This window comes from Prunus mume, linkage group LG5 (genome assembly GCF_029339155.1).
Source record: "Prunus mume cultivar Tortuosa linkage group LG5, ASM2933915v1, whole genome shotgun sequence".
NCBI classification, from domain to species: Eukaryota; Viridiplantae; Streptophyta; class Magnoliopsida; order Rosales; family Rosaceae; genus Prunus; species Prunus mume.
Window position 1 is genome coordinate 4,043,108 of NC_142702.1, and position 16,703 is coordinate 4,059,810.

General features: G+C 36.6%; 1 protein-coding gene across 7 annotated transcripts; it reads right to left on the reverse strand.

Moving 5' to 3' along the window:
- Nucleotides 1-4,387: 4,387 nt before the first annotated feature.
- On the reverse strand, nucleotides 4,388-14,647 carry LOC103343586 (putative disease resistance protein At5g05400). Of its 7 annotated transcripts, none has more exons than XM_089051593.1 (4): nucleotides 11,746-14,647; nucleotides 10,118-11,035; nucleotides 8,819-9,398; nucleotides 4,388-4,619 (listed from the first exon to the last, which is right to left on the reverse strand). In XM_089051593.1, the coding sequence occupies exons 1-3, from the start codon at nucleotides 14,572-14,574 to the stop codon at nucleotides 8,865-8,867; spliced, it is 4,281 nt and encodes a 1,426-aa protein (XP_088907719.1). In that variant the 5' UTR covers nucleotides 14,575-14,647; the 3' UTR covers nucleotides 4,388-4,619; nucleotides 8,819-8,864. The 7 variants fall into 7 exon arrangements, with proteins under 7 accessions (XP_088907719.1, XP_088907717.1, XP_088907721.1 ...); XM_089051591.1 differs by having other exon boundaries at nucleotides 4,388-4,630; XM_089051595.1 differs by lacking the exon at nucleotides 8,819-9,398 and adding an exon at nucleotides 4,968-5,553 and having other exon boundaries at nucleotides 4,388-4,630; nucleotides 11,746-14,643.
- Between the last annotated feature and the right edge of the window lie 2,056 nt (nucleotides 14,648-16,703).

The following is a 16,703-nucleotide window of genomic DNA, read 5'->3' on the forward strand; positions in this document are numbered from 1 at the left end:
CTTCAAATATCTAAGTATCCGAAGAACTGCATTCATGTGGTCTTCACTTGGAGAGTGCATAAATTGACTGACAACGCTCACCGCATAAGTAATGTCTGGTCGAGTATGTGACAAATAGATCAATCTTCCCACTAACCTTTGGTATCTTTCTTTATTAGTTGGAACTTGATCCGGATATTCTCCAAGATGATGATTCTGAACAATAGGAGTGTCCACAGGTTTGCAATCTAGCATTCCTGTGTCTATCAACAAGTCCAAGACATATTTCCTTTGAGAGAGAAATATACCTTGCTATGATCGAGCCACCTCAATTCCCAAGAAATACTTGAGTCCACCTAGATCCTTCATCTCAAACTCAGTAGCCAAATAGTCTTATAGTTGTGATATTTCCTGTTTATCCTTCCCAGTGATAATTATATCATCAACATAGATTATTAATGCTATTACCTTCCCTTTCCGATGTTTCAAGAACAGAGTATGATCTGAGTTACACTGTTTGAAACCATTGTTCTTCATTGCCATGGTGAACCGTCCAAACCATGCACGTGGTGACTGTTTCAATCCATACAATGCTTTTTGTAACTTGCAAACTGTTCCAGTCTGAGTAGTATTATATCCAGGAGGAATGTCCATGTACACCTCCTTCGTGAGTTCGCCATGTAGAAAAACATTCTTTACATCAAACTGGTGTAGTGGCTAATCCAAATTAGCTGCAAGGGACAATAAGACTCTGACGGTGTTTAACTTTGCAACTGGAGCAAAGGTTTCTTCATAGTTTATACCATAGGTCTGTGTGTACCCTTTTGCCACAAGTCTTGCCTTGTATCGCTCAATAGATCCATCTGCATTGTGTTTTATAGTAAACACTCATCTACATCCGATAGTCTTTTTTTCTCGTGGTATAGTTTCCAATGTCCAAGTCTGATTTTTCTCAAGAGCTTTCATTTCCTCTTTTATAGCTTGGACTCACTTAGGATCTTTCAATGCTTCAGAGACCTTGGTTGGAATATGGATAGCAGAAAACTGATGCACAAAAGCCTTGAGTGGTTCAGATAGCTTCTCAGTGGATACATGATTTGCAATTGGATACGTAGATGTCTTGCCAATGTCAGGTGAATAACGGTTTGGTGGTTTCCCACGATTTTTCCTGAAAGGTAATTGATATCCAATAGTTTTATCCTCTAAATGCACAAGTCTAGTAGGAGTAGTTACCTCAAGGATATTCTCAAGAGATTGGTCTGTTGGTACTGTTGAGTTAGAGATGGGGTCTTCATCTTGTTGTTCTTTATTGTCTGTAGGTGTGAGACTTGGATCATAAATATCTTCGCATGGATCAGGTGGGTCAGGTAATTGATCGCTATGAATGGGCGATTGATCGCTATGAATGGGCGATTGATCGCTATGAATGGGCGATTGATCGCTTGTCCGCAGAAAGTAATCTTGCGCTCCAGACTCGGGACGATCGATCATTTCTGTACATAGAAGAATTTCTTCGTTTTCTAAGTTGCTCCAATTATGCTCTTCACTTCGTATCTCCTCCTGAAGCGTAGAATTGGATGATGGGCCATGGAAGAACAACTCAGATTCCAGAAAGGTCACATTCAAAGTGACATAGGTACGTCGGGTAGGAGGGTGATAACAGCGGTAGCCTTTTTAATGAGTGACATAACCCACAAAAACACAACGAAGCACACAGGGATGAAGTTTGCTACGTTGATTTTTGTGGAGATGAACGAAAGCCACACATCCAAAGATTCGGGGTGTGAGTACCAAAACAGAGGGCAGAGGTTTGTGTTGCGCAAGCACCTGTAAGGGAGTTTTAAAGGTCAATACACCAGAAGACATACGGTTGATCAGGTGAAATGCGGTGACAATAGCATCATCCCAGTGATGGCGAGGAACATGAGCGCCAATCAGAAGTGCTCGGGCGGTTTCAAGAAAATGTCGATTCTTTCATTCAGCAACACCATTTTGTTGCGGTGTCTGAGGACAAGTCGTCTCATGGATAATTCCATGTTGTTGGAAGTAAGTCTGAAAGTCATAATTGACAAATTCTCCACCATTGTCTGAGCGAAGAATCTTGATTTGAGCATTAAACTGAGTCTTCATCTGTTTGTGGAATGACTGAAAATGGGAAAACACTTCATTTTTATTCTTCAGCAAATAAAGCCATGTCATCCGTATACAATCATCTATGAATGTGACAAACCATCGAACACCAGAAGGAGCAGTGATAGGTGAAGGTCCCCACACATCAGAGTGAAGTAACATAAATGGAGTTGTACACTTGTTCGTACTCAAAGGGTAGGGCACACGGTGACTTTTGGCCAAAATACAAGTATCACATGTGAAGTCGGAGTCCTTGAAACCTGAGAATAAATCTGGTATAAGATGCTTCATATAACTAAAGATGGATGTCCCAATCAACGGTGCCACAACCAAATTTGTTGTTGTTTGCTATCAAAGGGATGCGTCACATTGTTAGCCATGCCGGGACTGAAGTCATCTACATAATATAGCCCCACTCTCTTAGTACCACGACCAAGAATCTCCTTAGTGTGAATATCCTGAAGCAAACAAAAACTCGGGTAAATGAGTACACAACAATTCAATTGTTCAGTAAGCTGACTAACTGACAACAATTTATTGGATAAAGATGGAACAAGTAAAGTATTAGACAGTGAGAGAGAGGATGAGAGTTCAACAGTGCCAGCCCTTGTCACAGGATAAGTAACTCCATTGGCATTTGCAATACAAGTTCGTCGAGGTTGTGTAGTATGAAGAAAATCATCAGGATCAAACGTCATATGATCAGTTGCACCGGAATCAATTATCCAGCCTCTGGAATCAATCTTAGCGGAAGTATGGAATCTATAACCAGTACCATTACTGGTCGTATTGTGTTGTCTTCGATCTTTAAGGGTAGCCCACCAATCGGGATAGCCATGTAATTTAAAACAAGTCGCAGGAGTGTGTCTCAGATTACAATAATATTCGCAATCTGATCCATGTGTCGGGGTCGTTAGTCGAGAAGTCATAATCTGTGCAGCGGAAGATGTATAGGATACAAGTTTAGTAGGAATTCGGATCGGGATCGAGCTAGAGTCGGGTCGAGTCGAGTCGAAGTCGGGTCGGGTCTGAATCAAAGACAAATTTGGGGTCGGGTCGAGGTCGGAGTCATCATTGAAGTGGGGTCAAGGTCGTTGTCGGAGTTGGAGTCGAGTCGGGTCGGGTCGTCAAAGAGGAATCTGATTCGGGATCGATTTGGGGCCAAAGTCTGCATCTGTAGGAGCCTGAGTCATCTGGGCACTCAACTCGGCTATGGTTGGTTGAGAAGGAGAGAGGGAGTCGGTGGTGCTACAGCCATGAGGGATGAAAAAATCATCAACCCCCATAGCGGTGGCGGGGGTGTGAAACTAGAGTAAGCAATTCCAAGATCGCCGCTCTGATACCATGGTAAAATATGAAAACTATGAGAGAATATTTGTTTGTGAGAATTTTCTTTTTATTCTTCTCCTTGTAGGAGGTCATATTTATAATACAACGAAACCTGAATGGGCAAGTAAATAATAAATTCCTAAATCTATTTACAGTAGGAAATCATGAATTAAAGTAAATCAATTACAATTATAATAGGAATTCTTGTTGTGTAAGGAAAGTAAGTCAATATCCACAAGTCACGCCAATAGAGAGAGCTTGCCGTTAACACAAACTGGATATCTGACAGAAGAAACATGACTCATAACCAACTTAATGAAGTTACTGGGCATGCCGATTTCACCAAGGACCTTTTCAATAAACTTCCAATTTAATCTATTATAGGCTTTAGATAGATCAACTTTCCAGGCAATGAAGCCCTTCTTATCCTTAGAACATTTGAACTTATGCATCAATAATGAATTGATGATTGAATTTTAAGTCAGGTACTGTTTCTAATTTGATAGCGGGACCAATTTGGATTTGTGGTTTTTACTTTTGAGATTTTCCTTTCAATCACAATTTTGGCTGGATCTTGATTGTGGAGTCAATTACAACCTTTAGATCATCCATTGAATTGATTGAAAATACGGATACCTAGACTACACTAGATTGGATTGCATCACAGCAGATTCCCTAACGCACGCAGGCCAATTAAACTGTCCTTATTTCGGACCATGTATTTTTTTGGCCGTTAGATGGATCGTTGATATTACTTGATGGATACATAGAAGAAAAAATGGTAATATATTTTAAAATTGGATTTTTTTTATTATTATATAGGAGTCGAAAAATGAGTATGAGTAGGATCTTTCTATTAACAACTTTGGTTAATTTATACATCCACTTGGCCCAAATTAAACTACACTTAACTTTCATGCTTGTAATTTGATTAACTAGATACCAACAGTTGAGCCAAACATCCAAAGATTCAATATGGTAATATTACATATGAAAAGGAAGATCCAAATAAATCCAGTTTTATAATACAACTAAAGATAATAACTAAATTATCTGATCAAAGAGATGCAATGGCAGGATATGAGGAACATTAACATGTATAATCAGTGATGAAAGCGACTGGTATCTTGTAGATGTGCACCACAACATATCATGTAGTCTTGTCCCTAGCTTCTTGGCTTCTGATGATATTCTTCTCAAAGATTATGCAAAATAAAGAATAAAAAATTATTATCTATCATTAAAATAGAAAATGCAAGTGCTGTTGGAAAAATATTAATGGTTAAGTACTACTTCAAAAAATGATACCAATATCCTTAGAAGCATTTTAACGAGCCATATATAAATAAGCATTTTAACGAGCCATATATATAGCTTAAACACGTGGACATGGACTAATGACATGAGAAAGATAAGGCAAAGAAAAATAAAAAGCAACGCCAATTCATGAAAATATATTAAGCTATACATATATCTTCTACTGATTTTATAGTGACCGACCAGAGTGCTTGGTTGAATTGAAAACATACCTTCTTTTCTTTCCACGTGGACGCTTCATAGACGCATGTCGGCTGCTTATACATATAGAGACTCAGGAGCAAACGCTTTTAATTTTGGACACGCATAAACTTCGACTTTCTCCAAGGCTGGCCACTTCGAAGTATAAGCTTGAGAGCAAAAAGATTCAAGTTCGTGTAAATCCTCAAGTTGGATAGAATTCATGTGCGGAAATGTCAATTCATCCTTAATACTTTCTCTTCCTCCTTCTGCCTCTCCAACAATTTTCTCCATCGCACTACAATACATTACTTGTATTCTCTCAAGGCAGGTAAGAAGTTTGGCTATGTGCGGTGAAAACAAGTATCTCAATTTGTGACACCTCCATACTTGCAGTAATCTCAGGTTTCCAAAGCCTGAGCTAACTTGTAAACCCTTTTCCCATATGTGGCTCAGCATTCGTAAATCCCCCAACCTCAATTCCTTGAGCTTATCAAATGCTTGAGTAGAAGGGGTTTCCTGAACCAAAAATATCACTTCCAATAAATCGCACCCTTTTACTTCGAGATGTTCTAGATTGTCGCTAGCACTTGAAGTCTGAAGATTTGTCGGTGTAACCTGCCAAAAGGGTAGAAAAGTAATTGTATAATTTGTTAGTGTTTCAATCATATACATATGGGATATTATCACATTCTAGAAATCAAGAAAGTTGTTTAAAAATGAAAAATGAATTGTTTATTGTTGAACTAAGCAAGTTCGGTAAGTATTCATATAAAATGAAGTTACCAGTATTGTTTATTGTCTAACAAAGCAGTTTAATTATTGTATATTATCACCTTCTAGGTACTCTAACAAAGCAGTTTAATTATTGTATATTATCACCTTCTAGGTATTAATACTGTTTGCGAAAATAATGGTGATTATTTCCCAAATGAAAATGAACAAGGGTTTACAATTGTCATGGGTCAAGCCCATTTAACTTTTCTTTTTTATTTTATTTATCTTTTATGTTCAATAACATCTGTACCTAAGATCAATTTTCACAAAATAGACACTAAATATCGCTTAAGAATAATGACGTACCTCTCTATTTTCATAAAAATACTAGAAAATCAAATTTCCACCAAATCAAAATATGAAAAATTGGTTTTACTGCAAAATACGATTTAGACTAAAAATTATGGCTTATTAAGTCAATATATACTTCATACTGAAATCCCATAAAATCAAGTTTTCTATTTGATGTGTAAGGAAGAAAAGCCGCAAAAAATTATCTTCAGAAAAAGATTATTCTGAAAAACCATTTTTCATGCTGAGCCAATATTTTTACATAAAATAATTTTTCATGTATGATATGAATGCATGAAGGGATCTAAGGTCAATCTAGGTAAAAAAACCTTAGATGTTCAATCCACAAAGAGTTTTATAAGAATAACCTAACTCTTACGTATTGAAGAAATATTTTGCTTGAATAAGCTCCCCTTAAGACAGTACTCATAAAGGTCCAAAGTTTGGGAGCTAGAACCCAAAAGAAATGCAGATAAAGCCCAAAGTCAAATGTACAACACCTAAAAAATGACGTAAATGCCCTAAAATGAACAGGATTACGCTAATATATGCCAGTTCTTATGTCGAATAGGTCGAGACGCTTTGGGAGGCGAAGAGGATTGAGCTAATTTTTGGTTTATTATCACGTTCTTAGAGATATTTCTAGTGTATTGCAATGTGTGTTTATTTTTTGAAGTTGATGTAGTTCTCTTTGATAATGAACACGAGTATTTTGTTTGGTTTTATCTATTAACTATGAAGTAGAGTATTATTGTTTCATTTCAATGGGTCTATTTTGTATATGAAATTTTTTTTTAACCTTTTACACGTTGACCCCTGGAATGAAAATTCCTGGATCCGCCACTGCTGCCAACCACTCTCACTTATAGGGTTAATTGCTTGCTTACAATTCTACATTTTGTGACATTATTCTACTTGCCAAAGACCAACTCCAGAATTGCCCTAAATACGGGGGGAATTTCTTTCTTAATTCAAATTAAATGTTTAAAGTGATAATAAATGAAGAATATTAATGTTTAGTGTGAACAATATTTTCTATCAAATGTTCGGTGTAGTAGACTAACTCCCCATTGCTTTGGAACAGTTTGGGAACGAGTTCGGTATATCTTATGCAAGTCTCTGTCGTCTTCCTGAGTTATGACTAGTTTTGTTTTTTTTTTTTTCATTTAGTTATGGACTTAGTTTATACCCTAACCAAAAGAATTTTTTTACAATTTGCAGGTGTCTGAACGATCGTCGTGTTCAATTAAACCAATCCTCCATTGTTTTCTTCCGATGGCACAAAGAAGACGTTGATCTTGATGAAGTTTGATTCATCCACCTCACAAACCCATGCAGCACAGCGTGCTTCCTTTGTGAACTTCAAAACAAGATGAAGATGCCAAGCCACGGGGATGGAGTTTCTAACTCGGGAGAACTGATTTATCCATCAATTAATTGAGGGCATGTTGTTGCTGATGATTTCAGATATTTATTAGTAACTAGAAAGACTTTGATAGTCCTCCTTAATGAATTGATGATTGAATTTCAAGTCAGGGACTGTTTCTAATTTGATAGCGGGACCAATTTAAAACTATCATGCTTGTAATTTGATTAACTAGATACCAACAATTGAGCCAAACATCCAAAGATTCAATATGGTAATAATTTTTAATTTTTTTTATGGCAAAAGACTTCATTTAAAACGAATCAACATGACAAAGATATGCCGGCATGGGTAGAGTGGCCTCGTTAAAACCTCCCTAAAGAAAACCCGATGGGAAAAACTTCAGGGGAGGAAAAAGAGTGCCACACATGCCAGATTACACATGAAGAGATTAAATCAAACGACAGTAGGCAAATGCCAATCATCATAAACAGCATCCATAGGCCACAAAGGACCCACATCCAACCAGTACGACAAACTTTGATCACGAAGACTGAAGCGGGCAATTCGATGGGCAGCCTTGTTCACGTGGCGAGGAATATGACGAACAGCAGAAGACGCAGAACTGACCAGGAGGCGCCGCACCCCATCTACCAGCCCTCCCTCAGCAGCAAGGTATTCCTCCTCGCTGTTGACCATAGAAACTGCCTGCAAGGAATCAGACTCAATCTCCAGAGGCACTAGAGACGCATCCAACGCAAAAGAGAGTCCGACCTTAAGAGCATACAGCTCTGTTGCAAGTATAGAGATCCGACTTGGCGCCCGCATAGCAAGAGTCCCAACCAGATTTCATATGGTAATATTACATACGAAAAGGAAGGTCCAAATAAATCCAGTTTTATAATACAACTAAAGATAATAACTAAATTATCTTATCAAAGAGATGCAATGGCAGGATATGAGGAACATTAAACAAAAACATGTATAATCAGTGATGAAAGAAACAGCAACGAAATTGGTATGTCATGGTATCTTGTAGATGTGCACCGCAACATATCATGTAGTCTTGTCCCTAGCTTCTTGGCTTCTGATGATATTCTTCTCAAAGATTATGCAAAATAAAGAATAAAAAATTATTATCTATCATTCAAATAGAAAATGCATGTAATGGATATTATGCAAGTGCTGTTGGAAAAATATTAATGGTTAAGTACTACTTCAAAAAATGATACCATCCTTAGAAGCATTTTAACGAGCCATATATAAATAAGCATTTTAACGAGCCATATATAGCTTAAACACGTGGACATGGACTAATGACATGAGAAAGATAAGGCAAAGAAAAATAAAAAGCAACTCCAATTCATGAAAATATATTAAGCTATACATATATCTTCTACTGATTTTTATAGTGACCGACTAGAGTGCTTGGTTTAATTGAAAACATACCTTCTTTTCTTTCCACGTGGACGCTTCATAGACACATGTCGGCTACTTATAGAGACTCAGGAGCAAGCGCTTTTAATTTTGGACACTCATAAACTTGGACTTTCTCCAAGGCTGGCCACTTCAAAGTATAAGCTTGAGAGCAAAAAGATTCAAGTTGGGGTAAAGCCTCAAGTTCGATGGAATTCACATGCCGAAATGTCAATTCATCCTCAATACTTTCTCCTCCTCCTTCTGCCTCTTCAACAATTTTCTCCATCGCACTACAATAGGCGGCATCTATTCTCTCAAGGCAGGTAAGAAGTTTGGCTATGTGCGGTGAAAACAAGTATCTCAATTTGTGACACCCCCATACTCGCAGTAATGTCAGGTTTCCAAAGCCTGAGCTAACTTGTAAACCCTTTTCCCATATGTGGCTCAGCATTGGTAAACCCACCAACTTCAAGTCCCTCAGCTTATCAAATGCTTGAGTAGAAGGGGTTTCCTGAACCAAAAATATCACTTCCAATAAATCGCTCCCTTTTACTAAGAGATCTTCTAGATTGTCGCTAGCACTTGAAGTCTGAAGATTTGTCGGCGTAACCTGCCAAAAGGGTAGAAAAGTAATTGTATAATTTGTTAGTGTTTCAATCATATACATATGGGATGTTGTCACATTCTAGAAATCAAGAAGGTTGTTTAAAATGAAAAATGAAGTATTCATATAAAAAGAAGAAGATCATTTCACAAGTTACCAGTATTCATATAATGCCTTTGTTGTACTAGTGTAGTTGAGTTTCTGTCAAAAAGATGTCCTGAGACACTTTAAACAGAAACTTGTTCTATCCTTGGTTGTATTATATGCTACCTTATTTGTACGGCTTACCCGATTCTTGGCTGAGTGATATAATTAGCCTTGACTTCTAATATTTATCATTCCAAGACAATATACAAAATGTGTGCTCAAGAAGCTAGAGAGAACAGGTTTTCTCCCATATCACATTTCTGGATTTTCTAACTTCAGACGTATTTTACAGAAATTCCTTCCTTGTTTATTTGCTCTTTTTTCTCTTGTGCGTGTGTGTGTGTTAGTTGAACCACAGCACCAAGATATCTCAAATTCCAATATAAAGTTTGGCTTTCCAAAAATTCACTTATTGTGAGGCTTCAAATTAATAAAACATAAATAAATATCTATTTCAGACTTTATCTTCAATGACATCTGTACCTAAGACCAATTTTTACAAAATAGAGGTATCCCTCTCCGTAAGTTATATATGTGTATACTAATATTGAGATGCGTAGTTTAGAATAATGGCGTACCTCTCTATTTACAACCGGAGGCAATATTTGAGTAAAGTTGCGAGTAGATGGACGACTTTGAAAGCATACTAGTGGCCAACATCCAGATCCAGTTGATGATGATGCACCACCTGATTCTTCTCTACCTCTTACATGATCATCACTCAAATTCTCTGCAATTGCAGGCCGCTTTTTGCTTAGTGGTGCAAAACCCAATGTCTTTAATTTGGGACAAAAGATCACATTCATATTTCTCACTGAGGAGGACCATGCAAAAGAATAGTCATCAGGGCAAAATCTCTCAAGGTTTGGCAAATCGCGAAGGTGGAAGCTATTGAGTAGTTTGGGAAACAAAGTCATCGCGCCAATGCCACCTATCTTTTTCCCATTTTCATGGATATTGTCCTCTGTGGAAGGAGCTGCCAGTACTATAGTTTCCATATTCTCACATGCAGATATATAGACTTGTTGGAGATTCACAAGGAGCCTGTAAATTTCATAGGGGCATAGATATTTCATACTCTTACAAGCTCCAATTGTTAAAGTTCTTACATTTTGAAAACCTTGGAATCCAGGCTGAACGTTCTTCCACAAATGTTCAACTCCACATAAAGAATACGCTGTGAATGTTTGTAATTGAGAAAATGCTGAATCATGCCCTTCTAAATCAAATACCACATTGACTACTAGTTCTTCTGACCCTTGCTCGCTTGTCAAACGTTTCAACACTAGTTCCTCTGACCCTTGCTCGCTTCTTAAATTACCCAATTCTAATTTCACTATATTTGGTAACCATGAAATGCAACTTGAAGGAAATAGTGCCTTACAACTTGCTCCCACTTGTGCCACTTTTGATTTAGATGAGGTTGACCCAGCAACTTGATTGTCATTTCTGGTCTCTTTCACCTTGTTCACACTTTCTTCGTTGGGCTTTAGAATCTGTACATTAATTAATTCTACATAAATAATGAACTTACACATGAGCCAAAAAGAAAGAAATACATAAGTAATGAACTTCCACAATTTGTCTTATTTCCAAATTGCCTTAATTATATTCCCACATCCTCTGTCATAAATTTTGAGAAATAATAATAATCCCCTTTTCCTACCCTCAATTACTATTTACCAATAAACATTTTTAACTCTAAGGACATCTCAACCTTAATTTTCCAATGAAAATCATAGGTGTGAAGATTTAGAAATATAATCCCCTTCTATTAAGGGACATTCTAAACACACTACAAATTGGTTTTCAATTATCCAAACTGCCTATTTCTCAAGTCTATATTCATAGATTATACTTACAAAAAATTAGACAATTCGAAAACCATTTCGATATCTAATTATGTTCTACAAAATTGATGAATACGATGTTTCAAGAAAGTACTAAAATCACAATAATTTAATTGAGCGGTCAAATGATATATGATTCAAGTGATTTTTTCAGAGATAATTTTTTATTAAATATCTATAAAATAGTTGCAAAAAATTGAAATCCATCAAAAATCTCCAACATACCAAAAATGATTAAGTTCTACCCAAATCAACTTCTAGAACTGGAACGACAGTATTAAACACAACAAAAGTAGCATATTCAAAAGAGTAACAAGTATATACCATTCAAGCATCAAAAGTGCATACATACATACCTCATAGGTGGAGTCCCGTTGGTTTCCCGTGTAGAAACCATGGAGCTTTAGTAGAGAATCAAGCTTCAAAAAAGTTAATCTTGGGAAACTTATCCTGTGAGATGCATTATCATCTTCCATTCTCTCCTTTGATATGATATCTTCCACTTTAGCACAATCTTCAACATTTAAGCTTTGGAGTTGTACCAAGTTTTGTGCTATGGATACTGAAAATACATATTTTAACTCATAACAATTGTTAATTGCTATGGATCTTAGGTTCATAAAGGAGCGCTTGTCTAGCAGTTTGCCACAACACACAAATTTTAATTTGTGAACATTCTTGAAGGTAGCTGACTCTAAGATGGGGAAGGCAGGTTGACCACGAGGAGTCCAATTCATTCCATTCATAAGATACTCTATGTTGTCGTCACACATGATTGATAAAACTTTCAAGTGTTGAAAGCCTCCTTGACCATCTAACTCCTCGATGACATACTTTAAATTGTATGTGTAAAATAGGACTAAGTCTTCAGATTGCTTCAAGAAGTATCTAACTGCTCCAATCTCCAAATATTCCTTTACATCACCACGAAGCATCAAACTATTTTCGAACAGATACGCAGGCATTCGATTCTCGAAACTCTCTTTTTTGTAAGACCAACTAATATTGATAGATACATGAAATCTTATAGGCTGGCTTTTTAAAATAAACTCATCATTTCGCAACATCTGAACATCAGGGATTTTTATGGCTACGACATTTAAATGATCAAACATAGACATCACCTCATCAACGCTTGCCATACTCGTTTCATCCTTGGTTTCTGTTGCTGGCCCCCAATTGAGAAAGCTTTCTGCCATGTACAACTCTTCTAATCTCCTCAAGTTGGATAAGACACCATGAGGAATTTCTTCAAGTCCATCACAATCTGTTGCATCCAGCATCCTTAACTTATGAAGATGTCCTATTTCTCTAGGCAACTTATTGATTTGGGAGCGAGCAAAGCTGAGGATCTCCAAATTCTCCAATCCTCCAATAACATGGGATATGTCTCCCAAATTGCAATCCTCTAGACACAAGGTATGAAGGTACTTGGGTTCTCCAAGCGGTAGAGATTTTTCCGAGGCCAAATAGCTTGACATATTCACCTCTAAGAAAGCTAAAACCTTGAGTTCTTTCATTCTTTTAAAGTGGTTGGAATATTCTGAACTACTTGAGGAATTTTTCAGTTGCAGAAGCTCAAGTTTGGGGCACTCCAAACCATCAGTAATATTTTCATCCAATTTAAAATCAATTAATGAAATTGCACTGCAATGTTCTTGGTTTGTAACTTTTTGTACCCCTGGCCGTCCTCCACCTCCACCTTCAGCATCAAATGATCTTACCATAAATCTGTGAGGATCTTTTGAGGCAATTGATATAGCAACATCACGAACTATGTCATGCATTTTGATACACTCTTCCTTGTGACTATCCAGCAACAAATACCTTCTTTTTAGTTGTCCAACGAAAGAATGCACTTTGTTTCTTACATCTTCGATTATGTTGGTGTTTCTAAAAGTTGCTCGACCCGACCCATACCTCACCAAATACTCAATCGGAATATCATAATCTTCTGGAAATAAGCAACAAAGTAAAAAGCATGATTTGACTTCATCACTATCCAATTTATCATAACTCAATTTTATGCAAGAATAAACCTCGGGTTCCATTCCAGGGATGTTTTCAGGGAGGGAATTTTTCAATTCTTGCAAGGCAGTATTCCATTCATGCTTGCCATTACTTGGTAGAAGAGCGTTCCCAATAGTTATGATAGCAATGGGTAAACCTTTGCATTCATCAACAATCAATTTTGCAACATGAGACAAATCATGGTTATTGTCCAAGGATTCACCTACAGTCTCCTTGAAAAGCTCCCATGCTTCTTCTTTATTTAAGGCTTGGACTCTAAAAATGTTGTCTTTGCACCTCATTGTTTTACAAACTTCTTCATTTCGAGATGTCAACAAAATTTTGCACCCTTCATTATCACCACAAGGGATTCCTACATCCTGTAATTTAACCGCTGACCATACATCATCCAATATAATCAGGATTCTTTTACTCTGCTTGATTCTCTCATGTAGCCTTTGTGCTCTTATAGATTCACTTTCCTCTACCAATTTCATATCTAGTGACTCTGCAATTTCAGTTTGAATTGTCCTAATGTTTATAGTTGCGGATACAGTTGACATCACAACATCATCAAACAGCTTATTTGTTCCTTGTAATCTCTTGATGATTTCTCTCACCATTGTGGTTTTACCCACACCTCCCATCCCGCAAATCCCAATTATTCTTGTCTTTTCATTCCTCAAAGCACTAAGCGCATCATTCATGACATCTTCTCTGGATTCAAAACCCTTAAAACCTTCACTAGAGATTATTGACCCCAGTTGTTTCAGAGGTACAGGATTGGCAACATTATTACTTAGTCCTTCGTCTAGTTTGCGATCAAGGGCACATTTAGCAATCTTCTTGGCTTTCCTACTTAGAGAATACCGCGATTTCAAACTTGGGGACCGCCTTTGCATGTTGAGTTTGGTTTGAAGTTCTTCCGCTTCACGAAATATTTTGCTTACCTCATCCAGCCAACTCTGAACTTGATCTTTAATGGTTGCACCATTCCTTTTTGCAGCATCCACAGATCTTTGCACATCATTTTCCTTGTCCTTAAGCTTTTTAAGCACATCCTTTAGACTTTCTATGTTAGAATCGTAGTATATTATATAGCTGAGTTGTCTCCCAATTAGTGCCACTGGTTCTTCTACAATTTTAGATGCAATTGAAATGCAAATTTCTTCCATTTTCTGTTGCCTTTTTATATAAACCAGCCAGAGACTAAGGAAATTCTCAAACCAAATGCAAGCAGTTCAACACCTACAATTTTAATTATAATAAAAAACCAATCAAAAACCCAAACAAACAAATCTCATAGCAATTCTAACTCATAATCTATAAAAACTCTTCCTCCTCCCCACTAAAAAACTTCTCAAGACACCCAACCATCACAGCCCCCAACCAAAATATATTATAACTTATAATTTAACGTATAGATTTCATTTGGCAATTGTTTCTAGAGGATTCGACTGAAGAGTGATTCGATGCCTCTGTCCTATTTGTTCCTTTTGTTGAAATTTTTTATTTTATTCTTTCATTTCGATGAATTTGGGTTTGATAGCTGGCTGTAGAGGGGATGGGATCTGCTGTCTGCAAATTTGGTGTCCCTCCATGTCCACATGTCCACTCACTTAACCAAAAATTTAACAGTGTTAACTTTGAATAAGGATTTGAAAAATTAAAATTTAAATAAAAAAACATAAATCCAACAGCCACCCCACCCCACCTTACCCCGCCGCAGCAACACCCATCATCTCGTTGATTTGATTTTAAAATTAAACAAAAAATTTCTTTCTAAACTAAACTTTAGTTTTTATTTCAATCACAGCAGGTTCGAAACGATGATTACGAGCGACGAGGGGTGTTTGGGTGGTCTTAGGATTTTATTTAATTTATTTATTGTTTAATTTTTACTTTTGAATTAAAGTTTACATAGTTAGATTTGAGGTTAAATAATGGAACATGTGTCAAATAAATCAAGAATGGAACCAAATTTGGTGACTCCAGATAAGCTCCTGGGTAGAAATCATATACATCCATCATCTCAGATTAGCTAAGGAGTGGGACACTAGTAGAAAATATTTTTGATCACCACTTTAATCAAATGTGTATTCTCACCACCATTCTCAACACTTGACACGTGTCTATAGACTTAATTATAGTTAACTTCTGTTTTGTATTTATGAAATCATGGTTATGCATATAGACACATGTCAAGTGTTGAGAATGATAGTGATGGTACACCTTAGATTAAAGTGATGAGCAAAAATACTTCCAACACTGATATCTGCAACTCCAGAGAGAGAGAGAGAGAGAGAGAGAGAGAGAGAGAAGACATGTCACCAGGGAGTGCGAGGGGGTGGGTACTAGGTGGGGGATGCTAAGGGGTTAGGTAAGTTTTGGGAGTTTTTATTTTTTAAATTTTTTTAAGGATCTTTCCTATTTCAGAGGGGCAATAGTATACTAAACTCAAACACACTATACGGATGCTAAGAGTCGAACCCAAGACTTTACTTGAGGGAGTAAATACTCCAAACTACTACACTAGTGGGTTCTTTTTTTAATTTTTAATTTTAAACGTTAACCTTTTTGCTTACTTTAAAATTATTTTATTAATATTTATGTAGAAAGGTTAGAACGGACATTTCACTTGTTAAAAACCCAGTCAACTACTAGTTTTCATCAAAATTAACTAACAAAAGGGATGTCATTGTAATAAATGAGACATGTAGGATCTGACTGTAATTATACCAAACTTTAGGGGAATCTAAGTGAAATTCTCCCCGTTTTAAAATGACCCTAGCTAACAAATCTTGTTAGCAGCTCACATCTTTTTATCTTATACAATCTTATACCTTTCGTTTGTTTCTTTAAAGTTTGGTCTTATACAATCTTATAATTAAATGGAAACATGTTCCAATTATTATATATATATATATATACATTTTTATTTGCCAAGAATTCCAATTATTATATTGGTGTACTTTAAAATCTTCATTGATTTTCTTTCCTCACGGGACGACTAATCTTTTAGGGATATTCTTTTTATAGCATGTTATACTAAATTATCATTCCTATTTGCATTTGGTTTATTACTTTTCAATATTTCATGACCTCGGACTAAATTTGAGCTTAAACTCGCTTAAAAAATGAGTTCAATCGAGCCAATCATAAGCACTTGATCAGTAGATGCTTAGTCAAGCCGAGCTCAAAGGGGCACCTATAAAATTGTTCCACTATATATTGTGTGGGAAATATCCCATAAAACCTAATCATTTTATGTAATCTTTTATGGATATTACCTATATTTCTTAGT

Excerpts from the sequence above, each read along its gene's own strand:
- LOC103343586 (XM_089051596.1), bottom strand. The coding sequence starts at position 14,574 with ATGGAAGAAATTTGCATTTCAATTGCATCTAAAATTGTAGAAGAACCA. Across the intron at positions 9,399-10,117 it reads CTCCGGTTGTAAATAGAGAG|GTTACGCCGACAAATCTTCA; the intron begins GTACGCCATTAT and ends CCCTTTTGGCAG. Across the intron at positions 5,077-8,918 it reads AGTGGCCAGCCTTGGAGAAA|AAAGTCGAAGTTTATGCGTG; the intron begins GTCCAAGTTTAT and ends CCAGCCTTGGAG.